General features: G+C 49.5%; 1 protein-coding gene across 4 annotated transcripts in view; it reads right to left on the reverse strand.

The window, feature by feature from the left end:
- DNMT1 (DNA methyltransferase 1) overlaps positions 1-24,155 on the reverse strand; it is a 38,680-nt gene extending 14,525 nt beyond the window's left edge. Inside the window, exons 1-17 of one of the 4 annotated variants that reach the window (XM_029052976.2) lie at positions 24,005-24,155; positions 19,085-19,127; positions 18,420-18,527; positions 17,965-18,220; positions 15,986-16,058; positions 14,980-15,067; positions 12,153-12,193; positions 11,471-11,522; positions 10,575-10,658; positions 10,382-10,491; positions 7,264-7,382; positions 6,773-6,865; positions 4,697-4,848; positions 4,218-4,405; positions 3,442-3,631; positions 1,503-1,600; positions 1,026-1,173 (exon numbers count right to left, since the gene is read on the reverse strand). In XM_029052976.2, coding sequence (XP_028908809.1) covers positions 1,026-1,173; positions 1,503-1,600; positions 3,442-3,631; positions 4,218-4,405; positions 4,697-4,848; positions 6,773-6,865; positions 7,264-7,382; positions 10,382-10,491; positions 10,575-10,658; positions 11,471-11,522; positions 12,153-12,193; positions 14,980-15,067; positions 15,986-16,058; positions 17,965-18,220; positions 18,420-18,527; positions 19,085-19,127; positions 24,005-24,069 — 1,908 coding nt within the window. In that variant the 5' untranslated portion in view covers positions 24,070-24,155. Of the gene's footprint in view, positions 1-1,025; positions 1,174-1,502; positions 1,601-3,441; positions 3,632-4,217; positions 4,406-4,696; positions 4,849-6,772; positions 6,866-7,263; positions 7,383-10,381; positions 10,492-10,574; positions 10,659-11,470; positions 11,523-12,152; positions 12,194-14,979; positions 15,068-15,985; positions 16,059-17,964; positions 18,221-18,419; positions 18,528-19,084; positions 19,128-22,643; positions 23,097-24,004 lie in introns of those variants that run through there. The other 3 variants (XM_029052977.2, XM_029052978.2, XM_029052979.2) reach the window with 3 other exon arrangements.
- Positions 24,156-25,589: the final 1,434 nt, after the last annotated feature.

Raw genomic sequence — 25,589 nt, forward strand, 5'->3', positions numbered from 1 at the left:
CTGAGTGACTCTGAAGGCGAAATACCCTGTACTGCCTTTGTCTTCACCTCCTTAATGAAAGGGAGAAAACGGAATACGTTCTCCCGAGAGTCATTTTGCCAGCTCCCATTCCAGAGCTACACGTTTTGCCAGCAAAACTCAAAAGATCGCGAGACCAGAGACAAATACAGATTTACAAAATAAACTCAGCGCTCAAGCAACCTACACATCAACCTCCCTGGAAGATTCCAGTAAACTGAAGCTGGTGTTGGAGACCATAATTATAGATCTGCAAAGGTATATAAAGCAGTGGTTATGTTGACAGAGTCACTAAGAGATCGGGGACAGGAAGGGGGGAGCATTTGCCAAGACTATTTCCAAAGAACGAGAACAGGCCATGAAGAAAGTGCTCTGCGGACTTTCAGCTGTTCCTGCTCCTCTCAGAGAAGTTGACAAGCTGGTTAGGCAGCTCCCCTGTTAAGTCAGCTGGAAATGAGTTGGCCAGTTAAGAGACTGGGCATTTATGGTTAGCGAACCCGAGACAACCAGGAGATAATAATAATAATAATGTTGGTATTTGTTAAGCGCTTACTATGTGCCGAGCACTGTTCTAAGCGCTGGGGTAGACATAGGGGAATCAGGTTGTCCCACGTGGGGCTCACAGTCTTAATCCCCATTTTACAGATGAGGGAACTGAGGCACAGAGAAGTTAAGTGACTTGCCCACAGTCACACAGCTGACAAGTGGCAGAGCTGGGATTCGAACTCATGAACCCTGACTCCAAAGCCCGCGCTCTTTCCACTGAGCCACGCTGCTTCTCTCGTAGAGACCCAGCTCCTTCTGACTCCCAGGCCCCGGCCTCTAGCCACCGAGCCGCGCCGCACTGTACTAAGCACTGGGGTGAGAGAGAGGATCATCAGGTCAGACGCAGTCCCTGTCCCACATGGGGCTCACAGCCCGAGTCGGAGGGAAGAGGTGGAGGAAGGGAAGGAATGAGGAGGAGGAGGGCAGGAGATCCATGCCACAGAACCTTTTCTGAATCTTACCTTCACTGGGTCCCCAACCCAGGAGATCCTGGTCTTGTTTTGTTTCTTTTTCCGACCCTGAAGCATTTTTTTGGGTGATGGCATTTCGGGGATATTATCATCCACTTCTTCGTCTTCATCGGCTTCTTTCACAGCCAAATTCGGGCACCTAGAAGACCACCAACATTCATTATAGGCTTTCAGAAGAGCTTCTGAAGTCAGGGACCACTCTGATAACTGGGGGAATGGGGAAGAATTGAAAAAAAAAACAAATAAAAAATGGTCCTTTTTCCCCTTGCACACAGGACTCTGTGGTGGCATCCCTAATTGGAGATGGCACAGATGTCCTGTCCAGAAAGAAATGTAATCGCTTCTTCCTTAGATGGCAGAACAGGGCCGAGGCCTAGATCAAAGGCTCCCTCACTGGGCCTGTCAGAAGCGAAAACAGGGGAACCAAGAAAACGAGCCCACTCCAGCCCCCAATTGGCCCATATTCACCTCCTCTGTTGGCAAGCCTGCTTGCTTCGTCCACTCCCACCAAATTTCACCATATCCTGGCAGGCTTTGCATTTCCCACACTCAGGCTGCTGGCAAACCTGAAAGAAATAGGGCATTCATTCTCTGTGGCCGGGGGCAAAGGAACCCTTCTCCCCGCCTTCCCCCATAGGAACCACTGAGGTTATGAGAGGAAAATGAAATGGAAAACTGGGGGGCCTGAAAAAGCCTTACAGCATAGATAGCCTCATTTAGGCCACGGCAGCATGGCCGAGTGTAAAGAGCCCAGGCCCGGGAGTCAGAGACCTGGCTTCTAACTCTCGGATCCGCCAGCTTCCTGCTGTGTGACCCTGGGCAAGTCACTTAACATCTCAGTGCCTCAGTCGCTTCATCTGTAAAACGGAGTTTCAATCCCTATCCTCCCTCCTAGAATGTGAAGCCCCGTGTGGGACACGGACTGTGTCCAACCCAATTAATTTGTGCTTAATACTACAATAATAAAAATAATAATAGCAATAAACATAAGCTAGGGGGAGACCGCCAGGCATGCCAACGTTCCCAGAGAAACAGGAACAATTTCATGTGATTCGATGAATATTTTTTCTCCTTCCTCCTGGAGACCCACCAAATGGCAGCACGGGCTGATTCTGGAGAAACTGCACTGTTGAGAAGTGTGTGCAGAACCTTTGGGAGAATATTCCATTTGGGCGAGCAGTGGCCTGAACCCTTCACCAACGGAGCTGGACTGTTTTGGGACTCGAGACTCCTCTGGCGAGTATTGCCCTCAAGGTGTCCAAGCCTACCCTTCCGCTTTGGTGGAAGCCAGGGGAACAAGGAACCCGGCTTTGAAAAAGATGTAGGTTGTTGGGGAGTTTACTGTTTCGGGACTGGGGCTGGGGGAAGCGAAGATAATGGTTACTTTGTACTTAAAAGTTAAGTCATTTTGTGTGATTTGTCATCTTCTTCCCCACTTCCCGTTCCTTAACTGTGAACTCCTAGGGGCCAAGGGAGTGTCTTAAAATATTTTTTGGCTATTCCCAAGCACCCAGCAGAGAGCTCTGCACAAAATAATGAAAAGCAGCAGGGCCTAGTGGATAGAGCACGGGGCCTGGGAGTCAGAAGCTTCTAATCCCGGTTCTACCATTTGTCTGCTGCGTGACCTTGGGCAAGTCACTTCACTTCTCTGTGCCTCAGTTACCTCACTTCTCTGTGCCTCAACTACCTCATCTATAAAATGGGGATGAAGACTGTGAGCCCCTTGTGGGACATGGACTGTGTCCAACCTGATTTTCCTGTACCTACCCCATTGCTTAGTACAGTGAAGCAGCGTGGCTTAGTGGAAAAAGTCCCGGCTTGGGAGTCAGAGGTGGAGGGTTCTAATCCCAGTTCCGCCACTTGTCAGCTGTGTGTCTCTGGGCAAGTCACTTAACTTCTCTGTGCCTCAGTTACCTCAGCTGTAAAATGGGGATTAAGACCGTGCGCCCCACGTGGGACACCCTGATTATCTTGTATCTACCCCAGTGCTTAGAACAGTGCTTGGCAGATAGTAAGGGCTTAACAAATTCTATCATTATTATTACAGTGGATATAATAATAATTCACTGCATTGAGGAATCATGTGAAGCATTATCAATGGCTTTTCTTTTCTTCTTTCCAGAGCATTCAAATTGCTAGAGCCAAAGGATAAGAACCACCTCATCCTACAGCAACTGTCGATGTTCCCGATTTCCTCGGGATAATTGATCAGGTAGCCAAAATGTAAATCCCGACTTCTCTTCAGAAGGCGGCTCTTTACAGGCAATAAAAACGAGGCCCGGCTCAAAGGAAGAGGGGAAACCTGTTCCACAAGGGATATGTTTATAAACATGGCGTAGGCTCGGGGCCGGAAGGATGCTCAGAACGCCGAATCAACGCCAACCGCGCCCCGGGTGACCCAAATTACCTCACAGACGCCACAGCGACGCCGCTTCATGGCATTCTCCTTGTCCTCTTCCCTTTCATTCTTTTCGATTTGCTCGGAGAAGAACTTGTCAAAGATGAGGTACACCAGTTTGGTGGTGGTGGCTTTGGTGGGGCCTTTGTCCTTGTCTATTTTGGTGGGGTGCCGGATGGCTTGGCGCCTTGCTGCTCGCCTGGGGGTGCGCGCAGGGAAAGACATCAGAATTGAGAGAAGCGGCTTCCGAGTCTAAGGAAAGCCTGAAACGGATCTAACTTGTTGGTGGCCCGTGGCCCAGGGGACCGAGAAGACAGCCTTACCAGGCAGACCACTGCCCATCCCAGATCTGACCCCAGGGCGCCCCCAGAAACCACCTTCCAAGAACCTAGGAGTCAGCAAATGTAGTCAGCAAAATGCTGAAAGACAGGAAGTTGTAACAGAAAGACAGATGGTCGCAACTGTAGCTATGCTTATATATATGTATAGAAAGTGGTTGTCAGCAGAGTGGGGGGGTCAAACACACACTGAACCACCATTACAGAGTCACTGCCATCTCATCGATTCTGCCAGGTGGACTATTGAGAAGCGTCGACTCTGTTCGGCTTCCTGCTAGACCGTAAGCTTGTTGTGGGCGGAGAACATGTCTACCACCTCTGTTATATTGCTCCCTCTCAAGTGCTCAGTACGGTGCTCTGCACCCAATAAGCACCCAATAAATACCACTGATTGATGTGCCTACCTACTAAGGCTGGAGTAGTGAGCAAGCAATGACTGCTCTTTACCTTTTTCCTAAGGTGACACCAGCCAGTTTAATCAAATCCCTCATGCAGGGGGTAATGATAACCGGCTGTTCATCGCTGTCTCCGGCCTCGTCGTAACTCTCGACCTGTTCCACCACAAACTGGGCATGCCGAAGGAGAGAATCTTCTGTGAACCGATTGAAGTTCAATCCAGCAGGAGGAACTGTAGTCTTTTCAAAGAAGGAAAAAAAACATTTTTCATGCCAAACAGTGAACACATTTGGGATCCTGGCTCCTAAAGCAACCAGCCAAACTAAATTTAGACTCGATGTGGGGCTTGCCCATTCTTCACGTTACTCCTAAAATGGCTACTCCCAAATCAAGCCTACCTTCTCTCTTCATTGACCCATTCTTAAAACATGGTCAGATTCCTAAACTGCCCTGAGGTGCTTTTATGTTTGCCAAAAATGCTTTGAGAGTGCCAGGGGCAAATAGCGTGAACAATCCAGAAACCTTCTCACCTCAATTTTGTTCAGCAGGTCCTCGTAGCTGACATCAGGATTATTCTGAAGAAATTCAACAACTATTTTGCTCATATAGATCTTCTCCTGCATTAGTGCAAAGATGGGAGCATATTCTTCACTGGGGTCCATCAGAATGTAGTCGGCAAATGCTGAAAGGCAAGACGGGAAGTTGTAACGGAAAGACAGACGGTCACAACTGTAGCTCTGCTTATATATATATATAAAGTTACAATCCAAAATGTTGCTCAAATACAAGCCTACACTTCTGGGCTAGGACTTGAGTATCCTAAAAAATGAACAACTGCAAAGAGATGGGCCACAATCTCATCAATCGTGTTCACTGAGCACCCACTGTGTGCAGAGCACTGTACTAAGCCCTCAGGAGAGGGCCACAGAATAGGCATGATCTCTGCCCTCAAGAATCTTATAATCTAGCGAGGAAAGACACTAAAATAAGTTACAGAGAGGAGGAAATAAGAGTATAAAGATATGGATCTACATGCTATGGTGCACGTGGGGGGAGGGGAAGAACCCAAAGGTTTGGGTAACACAGAAGTGTTGAAATGACAGTTGGTGGGGAGATAGAGTGGGGAGGAAGAGAAATTCATCAGGGAAGCCTTCTGGAGGAGATGGGATTTCAGAAAGTCTTTGAAAATGTGCAGAGAAGGGGTCTGGTGGATGGGGAGGGAGATCCAGGCAGCGGGGAGGGTATGAGCAAGAGGTGGGTGGTGGAAGGGAGGCGAGAAGAGCCCGATTAATAGGTCGGCCCGGGAGGAATGAATCACGCGAGCTGGGGTGAGGTGGGAAGAGAGTGGAAAAATAATTGTGGCAACTGTTAAGTGCTTACTATGTGCCAAGCCCTGGAGTAGATACAAGATCTTCAGGTCCCACACGGGGCTCACAGTCTAAGTAGGAGGGAGAACAGGGACTGAATCCCCATTTTGCAGATGAGGGAACTGAGGCCCAGAGAAGTGAAGTGACTTGCCCCGGATAAGACAGCCAAGCGGCGGAGCCAGAATCAGAACCCAGATCCTCTGACTCCCAGGCCCGGGCTCTTTCCACTAGACCACACTGCTTCTAAAGACGAGAGCTGATTGCATCCCTTAAAGCCGACGGTCAAGAGTTTCTACTTGATGCAGAGAGGAATGGGCAACGGTTGGTTGGTGGTTTTGAGGGGTGGAGAGACACGGGCAGAACATTTTAGAAAGACGACCTGGGCATCAGAGTGAAGTAAGGACTGGAAAAAGGAGAGAGACCAGCAAGGAGGCCGATACAGTAGCCAAGCTGGCCTATGACAAGGGCCGGGACCGGCTAGAGAGACAGGGAGGAAGCCCAGCTGGGATGGAAAAGTTAGGGGGAGGAAAGGATTTGTGAGGGAAGATGAGGAGTTTCGTTAAAAGGACTCCAAAAGTAGCTAGATGCACAAGCAGGAACTCAATAATTCAGGAAGAGCTTTCACCCTGAGGTGAAGCCTCTAAATAGATCCTGGAGGACAGGCGTGTGGGTGGAGAAGGCTTCGACCCAGTATACGATGGGATTCGCTTCTATTTTGAGTTTGGTTTCTAATTTGAACTGAATGAAGATGTGGCCTTCTCCTCCCCTGCAGGCCACCTTCTCAAGACCATTTAGAGAAGAAGAGGGTTCATCTTCTGCCCGTCACTCAATTGGAGAAGAGGCCCCAAGGAATGAGCAAAAATATAAGTGGATACCAATACATCTTATTGTTTGCTGGAGACCAGGAATAATGCTAAATGTCCGGCAAACACGTCTGACTGTTTCGAAACATCCTTCGAGATGAGCCAGACCTAGCAGGAGGACTTGGTGAGGGGTTTCGGATGACTAATATTATGACTATTCAGTGGTCAGTAGCTAAAAATCAAATTTACCAACCTCCATGTCTCTCTCCCCTCACTTAAAACACTCACCATCCACATCAACGGTATTAACTAAATGCCTATTCTGTGCAAAGTGCTACCTATACTGGGTGCTTGGGAAATCGGCAGAAGAAAAAAAGATACATCCCCCCCCCTCGCCTTCATCTTGAGGAGTTCACGATAAGTGGGAGAAACTCACCTGTAGTGAAGCCAATCAAAGCTTTCTCTCCCCCATCAAAGCCAGTGATCCACCATGCATTTATGGGGCCTAACTTTTTGGCTCTAACCCCACCTAAAAGAACAAAAATGTAAGAGTGAAGTAAACGCACTTACAACATTTCCTTGCTTTTCCTTTTAGGGACAGGAAAAGGCAACACACAACTGTGGCTTCCAACACACACCCAAGGGGAGTTGTGCAAGGTCCCCCGAGTCCAATGGAAGAACGGTTATTCCCAATTCAGGTTAAATCCAATCACGCTAGGCAAACAAGGCCTGCAGTAATTTAGCACACAAACCCAAAAAAGGATAGCCGTTCTACTGAGCCACTTACTAAAAGGAATAAAATTCTAAACTGGCGATCAGAATTCCTAACACTCCGGCAAACTGTCACCACGGCTTCGAATTCTAAATCATGGAAACCCTGTGACTAGATATGTAAATAATTGGGAAATACCGTCTGTAAACTCTTACCATCCAGACAAGGATTGTCATCATAGATCGGCTTCACTGCGCCACTGAAGTAGAGCTCTATATTCTTCTCAATGAGGCCGGTATCGAACGGGCACAGATGGCCCCGCTTATCGTAAACACTGTGGCGGAGAGGGAAGAAAATGTAACATGCTAGATGGAATATTTTCAAATAACTATCCTAACCTTCTCGTCCCCGTATTCATCGAGTGCCTGCTACAGGCAGTACTCCACTAGGCCTCGAAGGAGTTTCCCAAAGAAGGCAAAGATGACGGGCTTACAGTGAAACGCAGAGACGAGGAAAATATAGACACCAACACAGAAAGCTCCTTACAATATAAGAACTTAATTGTTTCTAAGGAGCGACGTGTAGACGAGTTCTCGGATGGTTGTAGCAGGTTACATTGAGTGGGGTCGAGGAACGGCTAGTTAGGGAAAGCGTCGTGCTGGAGGTGGGCTTTTGGGAAGTGGCCTACGGAGGACGGGGCAAAGCAGCAGATAAGGGTATCCCAGTAAATCAATGGTATTTACTGAGTGTTTACTGTGTGCAGATCACTGTACCAAGGGCTTGGGAGAGTACAATAAAACAGAGTGGGTAGACACATTCCCTGCCCACAAGGAACTTCCGATCTAGAGGGGGCCCAACTAATGGGCTTGAGGCAGGGGAGGGTCACAGGCAGCAGATGGAAAGAGATTAGCTGGGCCCAATGCCTTCAACTGCATAAGCCTTGGCTTCAAATCTTAGAACTGGATTCTCCCCCATAACACATCAGGTTCCCATAAATTCCTGCAGCCAATGTGTTCAGTCAGTCTGGGGTCTTGGTACAGCCATCCCCCTTATAACTCTTCTTTGGAGAGAGTCCTACTGAATGTTATATGACCTCTGGCTTTGAAGTAAAGCTGCAAAGCTTACTTGGGCTTTAAACGTCTTCCTTCGCAACCTTTAAAGCGGTTTGACCGACGGCCTTGAACAGACTGATTAAAGTCCATTTCAAATGAGCATTTCGTAATGCCAGATCTTTTAAATAACACTTGGAAAATGAGGAGGATACAAAGGTACGCGGAAAAAATCTAGATCAAAATAGTTTATTATTGGTACATACAAAACGGCACTATTTGAACATGTAACTATTATGCTTTTAAGCACTGTTTTAAAATAGATTTACGTTGTTTTTGTCATTTACTTCTCCTCCCTCACTGACTCTCACTCCCACTGCGCCCTCTCCAACTGATCCGGGGTTTTAACTCCTTCCTGAAACCCTCAGTGTCCCAACCTCTACCCCCTCTCGCCCCTGATGAATCTGCCAACTATTTTGACAAAGTTGCAGCCACCAGACGGGAGCTCCCTAAAATCTCCCCCTCACCTCTCCAGCTCCCTCCCACCCCAACATCCACTGTCTCATCTTTTTCAACGGTGATCTCAAGAAGAGATCACCCACCTGCTTTCAAAATCTCCCCACTCCACCTTTACCTCCAACTCGATCCCATCTCGCTTCCTTCTCCAACCAGCTTCATTTACCCCAGGACCACTCTCTTCAAGGGCCCCGATGACCACCTTCTCGCCAAATAAAACAGACTCTAACTCCATCCTAATCTTCCTTGACATCTTGGTTGCCTCTGACTTTGTTGACCGCAACTTTTCCTGAAAACACCACTTCATCTTGGTTTCTCCCCTGGCTCTCCTCCCTCTTTGCCAGTCCTTCTCAATCTCTTTCACCAGCTCTTCCTCTGACTTCCACCCCCTATCTGTGAGTATCCCTCTGAGTCCCCTTCTCTTCTCAATCTACACTTACGCCCTCGGGGAGCTCATTCACTCAAACAGCTTCAACTTCCATCTCTGTGAGGTTGACTCCCCATATCCCTCGCAACCCCGACCTCTCTCCTTCTCTGCAATTTCACATTTCCTCCTGCCTTCGGGACGTCTCTATAGGGATATCCTGCCAGCACCTCAAGCTCAATTATTATTACATGTCCAAAACCAGACTCCCAAATCCCTCCCTCCACCTCACTTTTCCATCAATTGACACACCACCATCCTTCCCATCTCCCCAGCCCCAAATCTTGGCATTGTCCTTGATCCCTCCCTCTCTTAACACTTGTTGGTTCTCCACCTTTCTAGAATCCACCCCATCCTCTCCATCTAGTCTTCACACCGATGAACCTGGCACTTACCTCATCCCGACTCAACTACTGACCGCATCAGCCTCCTCACTGACGTCCCTGCCTCCAGTCCGAACTTCGCTCTGCCACCCAGATCCCTTTTCATTCAATCGTATTTATGGAGCACTTACTATGAGCAGAGCACTGTACTACGTGCTCGGGAGACAATACAATAAACAGGAACGTTCCCTGCCCACAAGGGGCTTCTACATCATCATCCTGCCCACGTCTCCCCACTCCTTCAAAGTGTCCAATGGGTGCCCGTTCTTCTTCAGATCAAAAAGAAACTCCTGGCCAAAGGCTTTAAGGCACCCTTATCAGCTCCCTTCTCCCGATACACCCCAGCTCACACTCTTCATCCCTCCCAAGTCACCTTCAAAGCCCTTCTGAAATCATACCTCCTTCCCCAATCTATTTCCTCAACTGCCACTTCGGTATTTCCACATCACCGAAGCCCTCATGTACTCACAACCCGCCGCGGTACATCCCTGTACTTTCTTATTTCCTCCTATCTGTAATTTATTTTAGTGTCTGCTTCCCCACCCCCAGCTAGACTGAAAGTTCCTTGGGGGCTGGGGCTGTGTCTATTCATCCTATTGTTCTCTCTCAAGTGCTTAGTACAGTGCTCTGCACACAGCAGACACTCAATGAAGACTACTGACTGAATCTTCTGGATCTTGAGAACACAGCAACACTCTTTATATTATGTGAGATGATACTTCGCCTGGCACCCTTCGCCTTAAGCCCGGTTTCACAGACCCGATTAAGAGCGTCACCCGTGGAAGAGCAGCATATCATTCCTCACAGATAGGAAAACCCAACGTATGTAAACTGGGTTCCTGTTACATCCATTTTAGAGCTCTTCTTCCCAATACTTACAGCCTTCCATCTGTATCTCAGTGAACCTCAAAACCCACGCAAGACACAATCCACCCCAATTTCCCCAAGCGGTCTGCATTACCTGAAGGACGTTACTTTGTGTTGGGGGAGATCTTCATAACTCTCAAAGCCATCTTCATTGGCATCAAAAATGGATAGCCGTTCATCCGTCAGCATCTCTGGTTCATCCAGCTGGGGGACAATTAAGAGTTATCTGCATGGTCCAAAAACTGAACAAGGGGAGGAACAAGCGAATGAGGGGTGGGGAAACTTACCGCATCATCGGGATCCCCCTGAAAATACTTCAGGTCGGGGTCATCCAGGTACTGCCTGCAATCCATACACTTGGGAGGAGTGGTCTGCAAGAAGCACCAGTTGAGTCAGCTTTTAGGAAGAGATACATCAGAAACCGAGCACATCAATCAAACCCTCCTAAGCTATAAGGAGCCCCCTTCTTCGGGCTCATGGGCTCCGGGAAAAATCACGCCTGCCGTCTGCGGCCCACCTTTCACGGGACAAAGCCGCACGCAGATGGTATAGGGGAGTGGGGGGGGCGGGGGGGGGGAGCTTTGAAAATCTGGACCCAATGAGTCCTGGTAGTACAATTATTTAGGCGATGCCTCCAGTTCCTGAGGCAAGGGGATAATGTTTAAGTCATTTCCCGCCCCACCACCGACACCTCCCCTCCCTCCCACCGGCCGCCATTCATGGAGATGAGGAGATTTTGAGACGATGGCCCCATAGCCCTGACAGGGGGACCTACTGTTTGAGCTCCTACTCTAGAATCTGCAAGCAGCAGTGATGGCTACGGCATTGAAACTAGAATGACTGACATGCAATTCCACTCCACTGTTCAGCCTTGGGAAATGATGTGGCTCAGTGGAAAGAGCACGGGAGTCAGAGGATCTGGGTTCTAATCCCAACTCCGCCTCCTGTCTGCCGTGGGATCTCGGACAAGTCGCTTAACTTATCTATCTGGGCCTCGGTTCTCTCATCTGTAAAACGGGGATTACGACTACAAGCCCCACGTGGGACGTGGACTGTGTCCAATCGGATTAGCTTGTACAGTGCCTGGCACATAGTAAGCACTTAACAGACACCATTTTTTTAAAAAAAAGAAAAAGCCTGAAAGCTGTAAAAACATGCTCTAAGGGAAGACAACACAACTTACCTTTGCAGGAGGGACCATCTTAACCCGAGTCTCTTCTTCTTTCACTTCCGACCTAGGCAAAAGCACATGAAGAGAAGCAATGAAACCCTACAGTAATGGTCTCCAGCAAAACCATGAGACCACAACCAACCTCTGCAAAGCCATGTAGCTGCAGAGCCTGAAACAGGGCTCGGGTTTCAGTTCTAACCCCAGCTCTGCCAGCGACTTGTTGGGTGGCAAGTCTCTCAACCGCTCCATGTTGCACCCTTGCAGGTCATGAGTAAACAGGAAGACCTGCCCCCACTTTAGGTTGATCCAATGGGAAAAGTGCTTTGTAAAAAAATAAAAAAAAAAAGTCACTTTCGTAGGGGGGACAGAGGCGAGAAAAATCGCATTTTTGAAAGGAACCAGCAAGCATAATAGCCATTTGTGTTCATCTCAACCTGGTTCGAGGCAAAGTCTCACTCTACCCAGCTTTACGAGGATTCACCCCCAAGCGTTAGAAATAAGAGTCTGGCCCAAGAGTCTGGAACAGAACAAGAGAGGTAATTTCCACTGACTCCCTATTCAATTCTGGCTCACACAGAGCTGATGTGTGGACACCATAATAAATCACTTTATCACCACCCTTTGCGTCAGACCAAAGCACCCAGAGTCATTTCATTAACTACCCATGACAACACAAAACATTCAATATCCCTACCCTTCTTTGGCTTCAATTTTAATTCTCTTTTCCTCTTGCTCCTTAAAGGAAAAAAAAAAAAACAAAAACAAAAAAAAAACCAAGAATCACTAAAACTGAAAATGGCAAACTCAATAAGAACAAAAGATTGAAGCCAGAGCCATCATCAAAAACATTTATTAAGGGTCATTTGTTTGTGGCACCAGAGGCCACCCTCCCCTCCTCCCATTACCACCACCAAAGTGGCAATCCAGAATAGAAATCCTCTTCAGAAAGGGTCCAGTTCCAACCTCCTAATCACTCTCTCAAATTGGTAACACCCTGCTTTTTGACATAAGGCACTGCACAGCTTTGCTCAATCCTCAAGTTAGCCCCCACTTAGTGCTGCGAGTTTGAGATCCACCTCAAGGAAGGCCACTCCAGGAAATTCTTTATTTGCAAACACAAAAAGAGCCAGGACCACCTCTAAGCCAATGACTCGGAGATCTACCTCCTGAGCCCAGACTTCTCATCTGACCTGCAATCCCACACCTCCTCCTGCCTCCGGGACGTTCCGTTTGGATGTCGGCCGGCACCTCGAACTCAACATGGCTGCTAAAGCTGAACTGGTCATCCTGGATCCCAAATCCACTCTTCCTCCTCCTCCACTTTCCCATCTCTGTCAAGAACGCCACCATCCTCCGTGTCCCAGAAGCCTGCAACCCACATTCGCTCTGCCGCCAAATCCTGCCAATACTTCCTACACACCTCCTGGATCCGCCCCTTCCTCTCTACCCAAACGGCCAGTCCAATCTCTCGTCATACTGTATCGGCCTTCTCCTCCCAGCCTCTCTCCCCTCCAACCCATATTTCACACTGTGGCACATTTCACCTTCTTGAAGCCTCGTTCGGCATACATCTCCTCACTCCTCAAAATCCTACTTTGGCTTGCCCAGAACTTCCTCCCTCCCCAGATGTGTCAGATCGCCAGCCCTTCCCAGACTCAAAGTCCTCCCTAAAATCCCACCTTCGACAGGCCTCCCCCGCTTAACCCCCTAACACCCCAAAAACCGTTCAAACCCACCAGCCATTTCTAGGACTTATGGTATTTTATCTATGTCCATCCTCAGCTGTTTTTCCAACTGGGCATTTAATTCTTCACTTTGATGACACTCTAGTTGTTTAAGTATTTCTACATCTGTCTCCCCCACTGGAGCGGAAGCTTCCTGTGAACAGGGAATGTGTCACTTCTTGGTTCTGAACTTCCGGAGCGCCTGGTACAGTGCATTGCACCAAGATGATATTTAATAATCAAAAGTATTTATTGAGCACCTACCGTATGCAGAGCACTGTACTACGTGCTTGAGGGGAGTTCAAACGACTTAGGATATACGATCCCTGCCCTTAAGGAGCTTACAATCTAGCAGGGGAGATAGACACAAATAAATCACAGATAGGAGGATGCAATAGAGCATGAAGAGCATGAAGGGGGGTCTAAGGGCCCAAGTGCTCAAGTGGTACTGAAATGGCAATCTCGATTGGGGGTGGGGGGAGAGAATTAGAAAAGGGGAAATGAGTAACTAATCGAAGCAGGCCCCCCGATGTGATTTCAGAGGGCTTAGAAGATGGGGAGAGAGCAGTGGTCTGTCAAACACGAAATGGGAGCGAGTTCCAGGCATGGGAAACGGTGTGAGCAAATGGTCAGCAGTGGAAGAGACAAGGGTGGGACACGGTGAGTAGGCCGGCTTGGGAGAAACAAAGATTGCGAGCTGAAGTGTGGTGGGAGAAGAGAGGGAATACATGGGGGAGGGGGAGAAGCTGACTGGCTTAAAAAAAAAAAAAAAATCATGAGTTTCTGCTCGCTGCAGCGAGGAGCGGGCAACCACTGGAGGTTTTTGAGGAGCAGTAGACACGTGCAGTGCAGAATGGCGTTTTATATAGATGATCCAAGCAGCCGAGCGGAGTATGGACTGGAGGGAGGAGAGACTGGGGGGCAGGGAGGCCAGCGAGGAGGCCGATGCAGTAGTTCAGATGGGATATGACAAGGGCCTGGACCAGTCTGGTGGCTGTCGGAATGGAGAGGAGGGGCCGGATTCCGTGCTTGTTTGAGCCGGAAACAAACCAAAGACCTAAAGATATTAGTACTTCAGCTACTGCAACGGGCAGGTTCGGTGATTAAACAGTTAGGCTCTCTAGAATAGTTCTCGTTTAACACCATTACCTCAACGGTGAATATTAACTTGCATGTCTGGTCGGTTGGACGGGTCTTGGGAGTTGATATTCATCAATGTCTACACCACCAGATTAACTCTGGGTCTCTTGCTGATCTGTTTCAGCCATTATATTGGAGGACCCAATAGCCAGATCTCATGATTGGATACAGGTGGTCTCCTTCAGCAAACTCCCAGTTAACCTCCATTCAGATCTCGCTGCTGCACCTCTGTCCCCTCCCCCACCCGCCCCGGAGGCCAAAATGTTATTGACTGTGCCACACCCCTTCGCCTCCCACACTGCCAACCCTGCTGCCAGAACGCCAACAGCCGAAACACCACAGCAGGATATGTTTGCTCTTGGAGGACCAGTGCCATCAGCTAAAAAGGATGGATGGGACGTGTGGGCAACCGGTTTGAAATAATTTCAAGGGAAAACAAGTAGTTGCTTCCCAAAAACCTGTCAAAGAGGACAGTTTCCAAGCCAAAAAATGAAAAATTAAAAGATGCAGCCCAGGGTCAATGGTGGAGTCCACTATTCAAAAAGGCAGTGCGTGCCCAGTTCCTAATGTCAAAAGTGAACCTCCAGCTCAGTCTACCTCTTCCCCCAAAAGTGTGTATGAAAAGAACATAGCAATCGAGATATTTTGATAGCTCACCTTCTCTTCAGTATTCTCTTCCTCCTTTTCCAGATTAACTTCCTGCTTTATTTCACCATTCACCTCCTCTGACTTCCTTTTATTTGTTCTAATACATTCAAAGTGAAACAAAACAAGCCTTTACTTTAAATGGAACCAGCTTCTTCAAGACTTCACCAACAAGATGACCCAAAAGCTCAAGAGAAGTCAAAAGTTCAGTAGCTGCCACTGAGCACTTGGCAAAACGAGCTCCACTCATTTTATAGTTGACTGCCCTCCCATTCAGCCAGATGAAGAGTCATTTCATAACTTGCCTTCCCTAGTGCCAAAAGGCCGACAGTCACTGCCAGAACGGGTCCAGCTACAGCATCACTCTAGACTGTGATAGTACTGAGGGGAAGAGACCCTGGCTTCCTGAGTTACCTCAAATCAGGGAGGGAAGAGCAGCAGGAAGGGAAACAAAAAAATCCAGAAGCAGGGAATCGCCCAGCTTGCCCCCCCCACCCCACCACCCCCTCCATCCCCAATAGCTGCTGAGACCAGCCCCCACAAAATAGAAGGAAATTGAGACCAAATGCCAGATGCCGCTAGCTCCTACATATTCAACAAGATAGCTCAGAGTCAAAAGGATCCCTGGAGGGGAAAATAAAGTCAAAATAAACACTGAAATGCCTTCCACCGATAGGTCCCGACTCCATGGGAGCAAGGAGGGGGGTTGGCCCCGGGACTTTTTGAGTTGGACGCCCCCCACAAACCTCACTCACCCCCAGGTCTCTTACGAGATCACAGAGCGACCAAGCAGGGGATTTAAAGAGATCCAAAATGGCAGCTTTCCGGCCTGTTCACTCTTTGAGGCCTATCCCCTTCCCAGTCCACATCCCTCTCTAAAAATGACCCACCCACCCCCCCTTCTGGCATTTATGCTTTCACCCATGTTCACAAAAACGAAAGGAAACGATTAAAAAAAAAGAAAAAAAGAAGAAATTTCACTGGTGGAAGAAAAATTGTGTCACAGAAACATACTGACCCTTTAGAAAACAGGGATAAGATGGTAGGCTGCTTGCCCGAACTCCTTGTAACCCTTGAGCTAGCTGGAGATTCTATGCAAAAGAAAAAAATATATATGTATGTATATATTTACTTATGGGTGAAAAATACATTTAATTTGGTTCAGCAATTCTTAAAATATAAAAACCACGACTAGAACAATGAGAGAGACCTCACAGCTAACTACAGGCTGAAGGAGAATTTAGTTACGAATGAGGGAACCGTAACAAGTAATAAGAGGGTAGAGCTTGTGATACTCGGGAAAAATTGAGCATATTAGGGGATCTACTCACTAGCCATGAAGATGGACATCCTAGAGGGTAGCCCTGACGGCCTTTCTCCAAGAACTCTGGTGCCACTATCGGAGACGGAGTCCTGGACGGGAGCGACCCACTGTCTGACCTATGACGACCGTCTTACTCAGAGCCTGATGTTCTCTTGTCACTCCTTAAGTTAGAAATCCTTTGTCCACTTAGCTCACCATTTTACAGAAAAAGGAAGCAGAAGCAAATTTTTTTAAAAACTCTTAGGATGAAGGAAGCCTCCTCTCCGGTTCTGACTTCTTAAAGTGGAGTGATCATTTGCGTCACACTATCACACTGGTGCAAAGCGTTCTTCAAAATTGAAATGCAGAAATTTAATTTAGATGCCACCTGAACAGATGGATACAAATTCCAAACGGTTGAGGGAGAACATTAAACCTCCCTCCGTCCAAAACACACAAAAGAATCAACACGGACTTGGTCAGCCAAGTCTATTCGGACCGCTCTTGGTTGTAGCAAGAGCCTGGGATTTCTCATGTGCGCAACCTGATGCTAAACCAGAATGAAACTACAGATCAATTGGAATACATATTTTAGATAGAGCTTTCTGTGTCTTCACAATCCCTTCCTAAACAACTCATCCCAACTGACTGAAACTCGGGGATGTTTCCCACAGGGAAGCAGCACGGCCTAATGAAGAGCCTGGGCGTCTGATCTCCCAACCTCCTGCCTCTCCCCACTTTGTCTATATTTCACTCTGCTGCCTGGATTATCTTTCTACAGAAACGTTCCAGGCATATCACCCCTCTCCTCAAATATCTCCAGTGATTGCCTATCAACCTCCGTATCAAGCAAAAACTCCTCACTGTTGACTTCAAGGCTCTCCATCACCTTGCCCCCTCCTACCTCGCCTCCCCTTCTCACATTCTACAGCCCAGCCCACACACCCCGCTCCTCTGGTGCTAACCTCCTCACTGGGCCTCGTTCTCGCCTGACCCGCCATCGACCCCTGGACCACGTCCTACCCCTGACCTGGAAGGCCCTCCCACCTCAAATCCGCCGAACTGGCAACACTTCCCCCCTTTAAATCCCTACTGAAAGCTCACCTCCCTCCAGGAGGCCTTCCCGGACTAAGCCCCCCTTTTCCTCTGCTCTTCCCCCCTCCCCGCCCCACAGCACTTGTGTGTATATATGTGTACATATTTGTAATTCTATTTATTAATGATGTGTATATATCTATAATTCTATGTATTTCCATTGATGCTACTGATGCCTGTTTACTTGTTTTGATGTCTGTCTCCCCCAATACAGGCTGTGAGCCCCTTGTGGGCAAGGATTGTCTCTAGTCGTTGCTGAGTTATACTTTCCAAGCGTTTAGTACAGTGCTCCGCACACAGTAAGCGCTCAATAAATACGACTGAATGAACGAATGAGTAGGAGGACCTGGGTTCTAATCCTGGCTCTGCCACTTGTCTATGTGACGGTAGGCAAGTCATTTCACTTCGTCTGTAAAACAGGGATGAAATCCTACTCTCTCCCACTTAAAGACTGCAAGCTCTGTTTGGGACACAGACTGCGTCCAACCTGATTGTCTTGTATCTGCCCCAGTACTTAGCACGGTGGTTGGCACACAGTAAACGCTGAACAACTTTTTTTTTTTTTTTTTAAGTAACGTGAATTTTTGAAGCGTTATTACTCTTATTTTCTCCATTGGATTTGCTTCTTCTGGGTTTGCGGGGCTTGGACCCAGATGTCGAAGGTGATACGGCGGCTTCCTCCATATCCATTGTACTGTCGTCTTCCACATCAAGGGCACTTTTCTCCAAATCCTCGTCGCTGACGTAGGCGCCATTTTCTGACCAGCCGTTCAATTTCTGATTGTGGGCATGATCGCCATTTTCCACCGACAGTTCATTATGGAGCAGGGCTTTCACTCTGGCCAGGTATCCCTCCTGGGGAAGAAATGACCCGTAGCTGAGAAAGCAGCTCAGCAGACCAAAAGACTATCCTTCTCCCCTCTCCCTCCCCACAAATGAGCCAGGGACAGGCCACGAGGGGCGGAGCATGGGGACCCAGGACCCACATGCCACAACGCCTCCGGGAAGAAAGGCAAGCCCCCATCAGACGGTGAATTCTGGAAAAATGACCTACCTCAGAAAGCTCCTCTTTATGCAGCTTGGTCTCCAGAGCATTCAACTGATTCTGTACATCTGCTTGCAGAAAGCCATGCAAAAGGCTCAATTTCTCCTTCATGCACTCCTAAGGAGGGGGGAGAAATGTGCTGATTTAGAGCATGCCCTTTCAGGGTACACTTGCAAATGGGTAACAACAGCATGGGAAAAAAAAAACAAAAAACCTTAGCAATTTAACAAACTGAAGCAATCCTTAAGCAAATTAACACTCAAGAACCATGATGCTACTATCTGCCATACAACAGCAATGTATAGTGGTGCGAGAGCCTATCGATTCAGAAAGGAACAAGATTCTCTGGGAAACCGGACAAACTCGTGAAAGCAGACATTCTGCAGGCGGGGGGGGGGGAGGAGAGAATGGGACAAAGACTACGGAAATTCCTGAACAAAAATCTGCATGTGAAGACTCAGTGGGTTAGGTTTAGTTGACCCAGGGAAGTCGAATTAATTTAGAAAATAAGAATTTCCTGAAATCACAATTAACGCCAGAACATTCAGACAAGTGTCCAGATTCTCCCCTTTGGAACAGAATACTCTCATCGATGAGAAAGAGCTAATCAGATATCAACATATGCAATAAATCAACTTGAAAGTATAAAACCCCAAAACTTTGACTATTATTACCTTTTCAGTCCGACTATCCCCATCTTTTTCCAAGTCTTTAAGCCTGTAAGGAAATAAATGCTGGTTTAAAAATCGATCTTTCCTTTTCTTTCTTGTTTAGCACGACTGCAAAATGAGTCTGTGCCTCTCTATAGTCAAGGAAGAAAATGGAAATGAATTCTTAACATATCGCATCTGGGAACTGGATCTACCAAAAATGGGAGACAACCTTTGGAGAGGTGACCTAAACCACCGCTCCCCATTCCCCACAAATGAAGGAATAATCCAGAGGACGAAGAGTCTCTGGCAGTGGTCTTTTCAGCAACACAAAACACACACACACACACACTCTTCACCATCAGTGCCATTTTCTTCAGGTCCAAAGGGCAACCATATATATGTATATTTATGTACGTTTCCAATTAAAAGGACCGCTGAACTCCATTGACAACAAATCAACTCGAACAGAGGGATACACGTCGAAGTTAAGTCTCTTTGTCTTCTGAACTCAAAAGGTGATGCCAGCACGCCCGGCTTAGGGCAGCTCATCACCACTCCTGAAAACCAACATACAGTCTTCCGATAGTGAGAAGCAGTGTGGCCTAGCAGAGAGAGCGTGAGCTTTGACAGTCAGAAGGACCTGGATTCTAATCCCGCCTCTGCCACTTGTCTGCTAGGTGACTTTGGGCAAGTGGCTTAATTTCTCTGTGCCTCGGTCACCTCATCTGCAAAATGGGAATTAATACCGTGAGCCCTATGGGGGACAAGGACTCTGTCCAACCTGATTAGCTCGTATCCACCCCAGCTTTTAGAATAGTGCCTGGCACAAAGTAAAGGCTTCGCAAATACCACTTAAAAAAAATATATTGTGGGAACTTCCCCCTGCCCCTCCCCCCTTCCAAAGGGCCTACTGCAGCACACAGCACCTGGTTACTCCTTACTACTATTATCCTCTGATGGCAGTGACAGCCTAAGCGATACTTTTGGGGGGGCCAATGATATGAAATCTGCTGGTCGTTACTGATCGGAGATGACAAAGCTCCCGCAAGTCTGGGAACCTCAAAAAACATTCCCTAAATCCATTTAAAGTAACTCTTTCTTCCACGCCCATGAAGATCAATTTCATCTTAAGCTTTTGCTAGAGGAAAACACATCTGGATGGTTCAGTTTACCTGAGCCCGCCAGCTAAAATCAATAACAGAAGTGAAACTCCCATGAAGTGTGAAATCAGCATTCAAACTCACCCGAAGGGAGAATCTGAACACCAAAATAATAAACAAAATATTCTCTCTGCACCTTCTCCAGGAAGTCTCTCTCCATCTCCTGGTTATAGGAGAGAAGCGCACTTGCAGTTCCTTCTTACACGCAACCATAAAATATTCAGCAATTGTTGGATACACAGACAAGCTGCACAAACAAGAAGCAACGGAAGTCACTGAAAGAGAATGGAGTTGCAGGCTACTCCTCTCAACCACCTAGATACCGTTTGGGATCCACTTAGAGGGCCAGAAAAAAGCCTAGGTAAACATTAACTAAATCCCCTTCAAGCTGTCCTGGATAAGGCTACGCAGCACAGTTGCTAGCACAACCACAGGTTAAGTTTCAACAAACACAGAGGCACCAAATCCTGGGAGAGCTATAATTTGGGTGGATTAACAGGTTGGGAAACCCCCAGACGAAAAAAGGGGCATGATTTGATTACCAGTAAAGTACCAGTTGATTACTCTTTTCACCCCTGGAAATATTTATAAACGGATTTTAATCATCTCAAAATCAATACATCCTTTTCACATGTACCAACAGGTCCCTAAAGAAATTTATGCTTTTTGGAATGTGTTGGATAGCCTCCTAGATGTTCAAGGATATGACTTTAATCATTTAGTTATGCATTTTAAATAACTTTAAACAAAGATTTCTTATTTTGAAGTGTAACACTTTCTCCAGCCTCCAGAAATGAAAGCTCTGCTCATTTCAACCAAATCAACCGGTGCATATAAGCTACTCGTTTGCCTTCTTTTCCTTTCCACCTGGCAAGGGCAGCAAGTTTAGCAACTTGCTCTTAGATTCAGTAATTTCCTGTCCTAAACTATTTGAAACTCCTGAGGGTGAGTGTGCCGATTTGCATACTTAGCAAGATGTCCCGGGGGGAGGGGAGGAGAGGGAATATCCTCCCCAGGCCTGTGTTTTCATAATGATACTTTGTTCCTCCATGAAGCTCAAAGTACTTCATGTGTTTCCATTTCCGAGACGGGGGCCTAACGCTGACTTCCTAGTCAGAAGAGGAACCCTAGTTTGAAATGAAGTATCTTCCCTAGGTGTCCCCGCCAAAATCTGAATCAGTATCTCTCCAATGCTGCTCTGTACACGGTTGAGGTCATTAATAGCAACAACAATAATAATGATAATAATAATATCTTCTAGGCAATCATTACGTGCCAAAGCTTTGTGCTGGGCGGTGGGGCAGGAAAAAGATAATCAGATGAGACCCAATCCCCGTCCCTCGAGGGGTTCGCGATCTAAGCAACAGAGAGAGTGCAAGTATTTCATGCCTGTTTTACAGACGAAGACACTGAGGCACGAAGAAGTAACTAGCCAGTGGTCACGCAGCAGGCCAATGACAAAGCTGGAATTAGAAGCCAGACTGCCTTCCTCTCAGTCCCCTCATGCCCCTTCCATTAGGTCATCCTGAAGCACTCTGGAAAATGGGGATGGGTTCCTGAATTTGCCCAGATTCTCCCCAATTGGTTTGTTGTTTTGTTTTTTTTTTAAAAAAAAAAGAGCTTACCTAGTGAAGACTACAAATGCCCTGACCCTGTCGACTAATTCTTTAAACTCTCAAACTCCGAGCATCGGATTCACTTCCCCAGGCAAACAGACTGCAAAGCTGGCTGTTGATACCCCATCTTCCACAGGGTGGAGAAACAAAAGATTCTCAAACACAAAATCTTCTAAACTACAAAATCCATTCAGGCTTTCCGCACTATAACAACAGCTAGACCCAATCTGCCTTTTCTGGGGTCACGACCCACACGGCTTGCGCCACAGTATCTTAGTGTGCTTCCAGTTCCAATGCGACTCGGTTATACGTTCTAACCGGCGGCATTATAACTTCGGTGTGGTGTTATTTCGAGGGCGTTCTTTTGAATAATCAGCTGGCCTAATGGGCAGCGGGGAAAGCAGTCAAAGCCATCAAGGGCCTACATTTAGCACCGGGCAGATGTAAAGGGGTGGCCATCAACAACTAATTAGTCAGGTTTCCCGAGGTAGGTATTATCCCATTTCCCCGACGGGAAAACAGGCAGGGGTTAAGGGTCTTGCTCCCGGCCACGGAGAGTCGGTCAGCGGGCTAAAACAGGCCTTGAGACACACCCCCAGCTCTAACCTCCAGACTATAGATTTAGACTGGTTGCCAGGCCATTTTTCTTTCCCGGTGTTCATCTGGAGTTACCCCACTGGTCAGTTTCAAAGTAGGATGTCGATGGCGTCACGAGAAAACTCTCTTCACCACCCCCTGCCTGAAGACAGATGGGGCGGCCTCTTTTCACACGAGTCCCCGAGAGAGAGGGCTATTTACAGTTACCTGAATTTCTTCGCCAACATCTTGCCGAGGTCGGATTCGGGGCGAAGGAAAGTTCCGAGTTCCGACGACGACCCGAGTTGCTAAAAATGATTCTCCCTAGCACGTGACGGCCTAACTTCTCCAACACAACCCAAACCCACCGGCCTGAATAAGAGCCCGCGGGCTCCCTCGGGAAAAGAATGCCAGGCAACAGTAGGCTTGGCACGGGAAGTGTATCCACCCTGGCAACGACCCTCGCTTTCCCATTCCTTCCCGAAGACGAATGTGGAGACGTGATACAAAGTGTTTCGACCGGGCGACAAAGGCCACTCGATGAAGCGTTTTGGCCCACGTCGCTGGAGGTGATTCTGAGGGGGCGGAGGACCGGGCCCGGGCAGAGGGAAGGCGGGGGAGGAGGGGATTCGGAGGCGCGGAGAAGCCGCAGTGTTTTAGTTGACCCCGGGCCTTCCCGTCTCACCTGATGCCAAAACCTACCTCGAAATTTAATTTTAGTACACGCCCCGGCCCGGCCTGGCCCGCCGCTCGCGAGGGGGAAGGGCGGAGGGGACGGGGATCCCCAAAAGGTCGACCGGGGCCCAATCCGAGGGAAACCCTCCTCAGATCCGGGGGGACGGAGGCTGTCGGACCTAGGGGAGAGCTGCCTGCCCGGGCGGCCTAAGGCCCCGGCGCACAAAGCCCTAGGGCGGGCTCGACGGCCCAGGCCGGCCTGGTGCCGGAAAGGGTGAGGAAAGGGACACCGTGGAGCGGTTGGGGGCGGGGGAGAGGGGAGCCCCAAACCCACTTCCTGCCGTTCTTTCTCTCCCCCTCCCCGAAATGCCGGGGACTCCGTCCGTGCCCGCCCCCCCCCCCCCCCGCCTCCGGGACCACGACAGCCCTCACCCCGGGAGGGTCCCGCACCTTCCTCGTGGCCAAGGGACAGGGAGACCGCTTACAGTCTCCAACCCCAGGCCCCTCGGAGCCTCCACCGGGGGTTTTGGCGCCAAACGCTCCGCGGGGAGGCGGAACTGAGGGACCGAGGGACGCGAGGGGACCGAGGGACCGAGAGCCGCGGCGGAGGCCGGCGTGCACGGGCTCCCCGGCCGCCAATGCGAGGCAGAACCTCCCCCCACCCGCCCCCCGGCGCACCCCTTCTCCACAACTCCCCCCGCACACCTTCCCGCTGTCAGTGTGGAGCGACCGGACGAAGCCCGGCCCCCACCCCCCACCCCGTCCCTCGACCGCCCTTCCCCTCTGGGGCTCTGCGAGTATCCCCCACGCCTCCCGGCCCGAGCAACCCCCTCCTCCGCGAAATGGGGCGGAGGGGCGGGGGGGAGAGGAGGGGGCTGAGAGTGACGATAAAGGGCAGCCACACGGACACCTACCGCCTCCGGACCTCCTCCGGCAGCGGGAGTGTGGGGAGCGAGGTCGGGGCGGTGCGGGCCGGCATCGTGGGAAAGATGGGGACCGGGACTCCGGGGCTCGGCTGCGTCTTCGTCTCGGTGGAGATGAACGCGCGGGCCGCCGGCTTTTCGCGCGGAAACCAGAGCCGCCGCGAGGGGAGGGGGAAGGGGGTGGGAAACGGGGAGGGGGGAGAAGGGGGCGGATCGGGGGGGGGAGCGGAGTGGACCATCGGCGGAGAGGAGGTGGGGTGAGGAGCGTACGGCCCGACGGAGCCGGGGAAGGCATGAACCATTCGCACGGGCCCCGGGGGGAACGGAAGGAAGCGGAAGGCACCACGAGGGCGGCTTTTCCGTTGTTCGACTCGGGGAGATGGTTTGGCGACCCCGAGGTGGGGAGGTGGGCCGTACCATGGCGGGGGAGAGGGGAGGGGGGGACCGGAGGCTCGCTGAGGAGAACGAGCGGCTTAACGGACCCCCCGCTCGAGCTGCACAATGGCAGCGGGGCGGCGGGCTCTGCCTATCGATCGCCCTCTGGTCCAGCGCCTTAAAGCTACGCCCTTCGGGCCCCGTTGGTCTGCCGAAGGGTCCCAGGCCCGTTCTCCCCCGGGCCGGAATTGGGAATCCGGGCGAGGGGGAAAAGCCGGGCGTCGGGAGGGGGGCTGGGACCCCCGCGGCTGCTCCAAGCTGCAGTGGAGCCCCCAACGCGGGGTTTAAGCTAGGGAAGAGCCTCGCCTCCAACCCGTCAGTGATAACTGTGGTTGTCCGTTAAGGACTCGCTAAATGACAGTCATCACGGTGTTTGCGGAGCGCTTACTGTGTGCCGGGCACTGTACTAAGCGCTGGGGTAGATCCAACGTAATCCCCCCACGGAGCTCCCCATCCAAGTAGAAGAGAGAACGGGTTTGGAATCCCCGGGCTGCAGATGACGGACCCAAGGCACAGTGAAGGCCCCCCTCAAATCCTCCAAAGCCAAACTCCCCCGATTAGAATTGTAAATCCTTTGAAGGCAGGGCTCGGGACTGCGCCCCTTTACTTGTTTTGATGCCCCCCCCCCCCCGACTTGTGGTCAGGGTTGGTCTCTCTCTGTTGCCGAATTGTACTTTCCCAGCGCTTAATACAGTGCCCTGCCCACAGTAAGCACCCAATAAATACGATTAAATGAATTAATGACTGGGCCTGATCATCCAAGACATCAATAAAGATACTGACTAGACCCGGAATCCCCGGCGGCTCCCCGAGGGGCGAATCTCAACCCCGGGCCCGTGGGTGCCACGGGAGGGTTTGTTCCCGAACCTGTAAAACCGTCAGCTTGAAGAGCAGCTCCCTTGCCTGGATTCCTTTACACCGTGGGCCTGCCTTCCCACCGGTGTCCTCGGCCTGCTAGTTTTTGCTGTCATAAAATTCATTTTCTTTCCCTAGGCCCTCCCCACCTCCTATCCTCAGAATTTTGAAATCCATCCTCTTGGGCTGGCCTTCCTTCTACGCGTATTAAGAGAGGAAGTTCCATGCAGGGAAAAGGAAAAAAACTTTTCCCTTTTATCTCCCCACGCCTTGATCCACCCAGAGC

The sequence above is a fragment of the Ornithorhynchus anatinus genome, chromosome X2 (genome assembly GCF_004115215.2).
Source record: "Ornithorhynchus anatinus isolate Pmale09 chromosome X2, mOrnAna1.pri.v4, whole genome shotgun sequence".
Lineage (NCBI taxonomy): Eukaryota > Metazoa > Chordata > Mammalia > Monotremata > Ornithorhynchidae > Ornithorhynchus > Ornithorhynchus anatinus.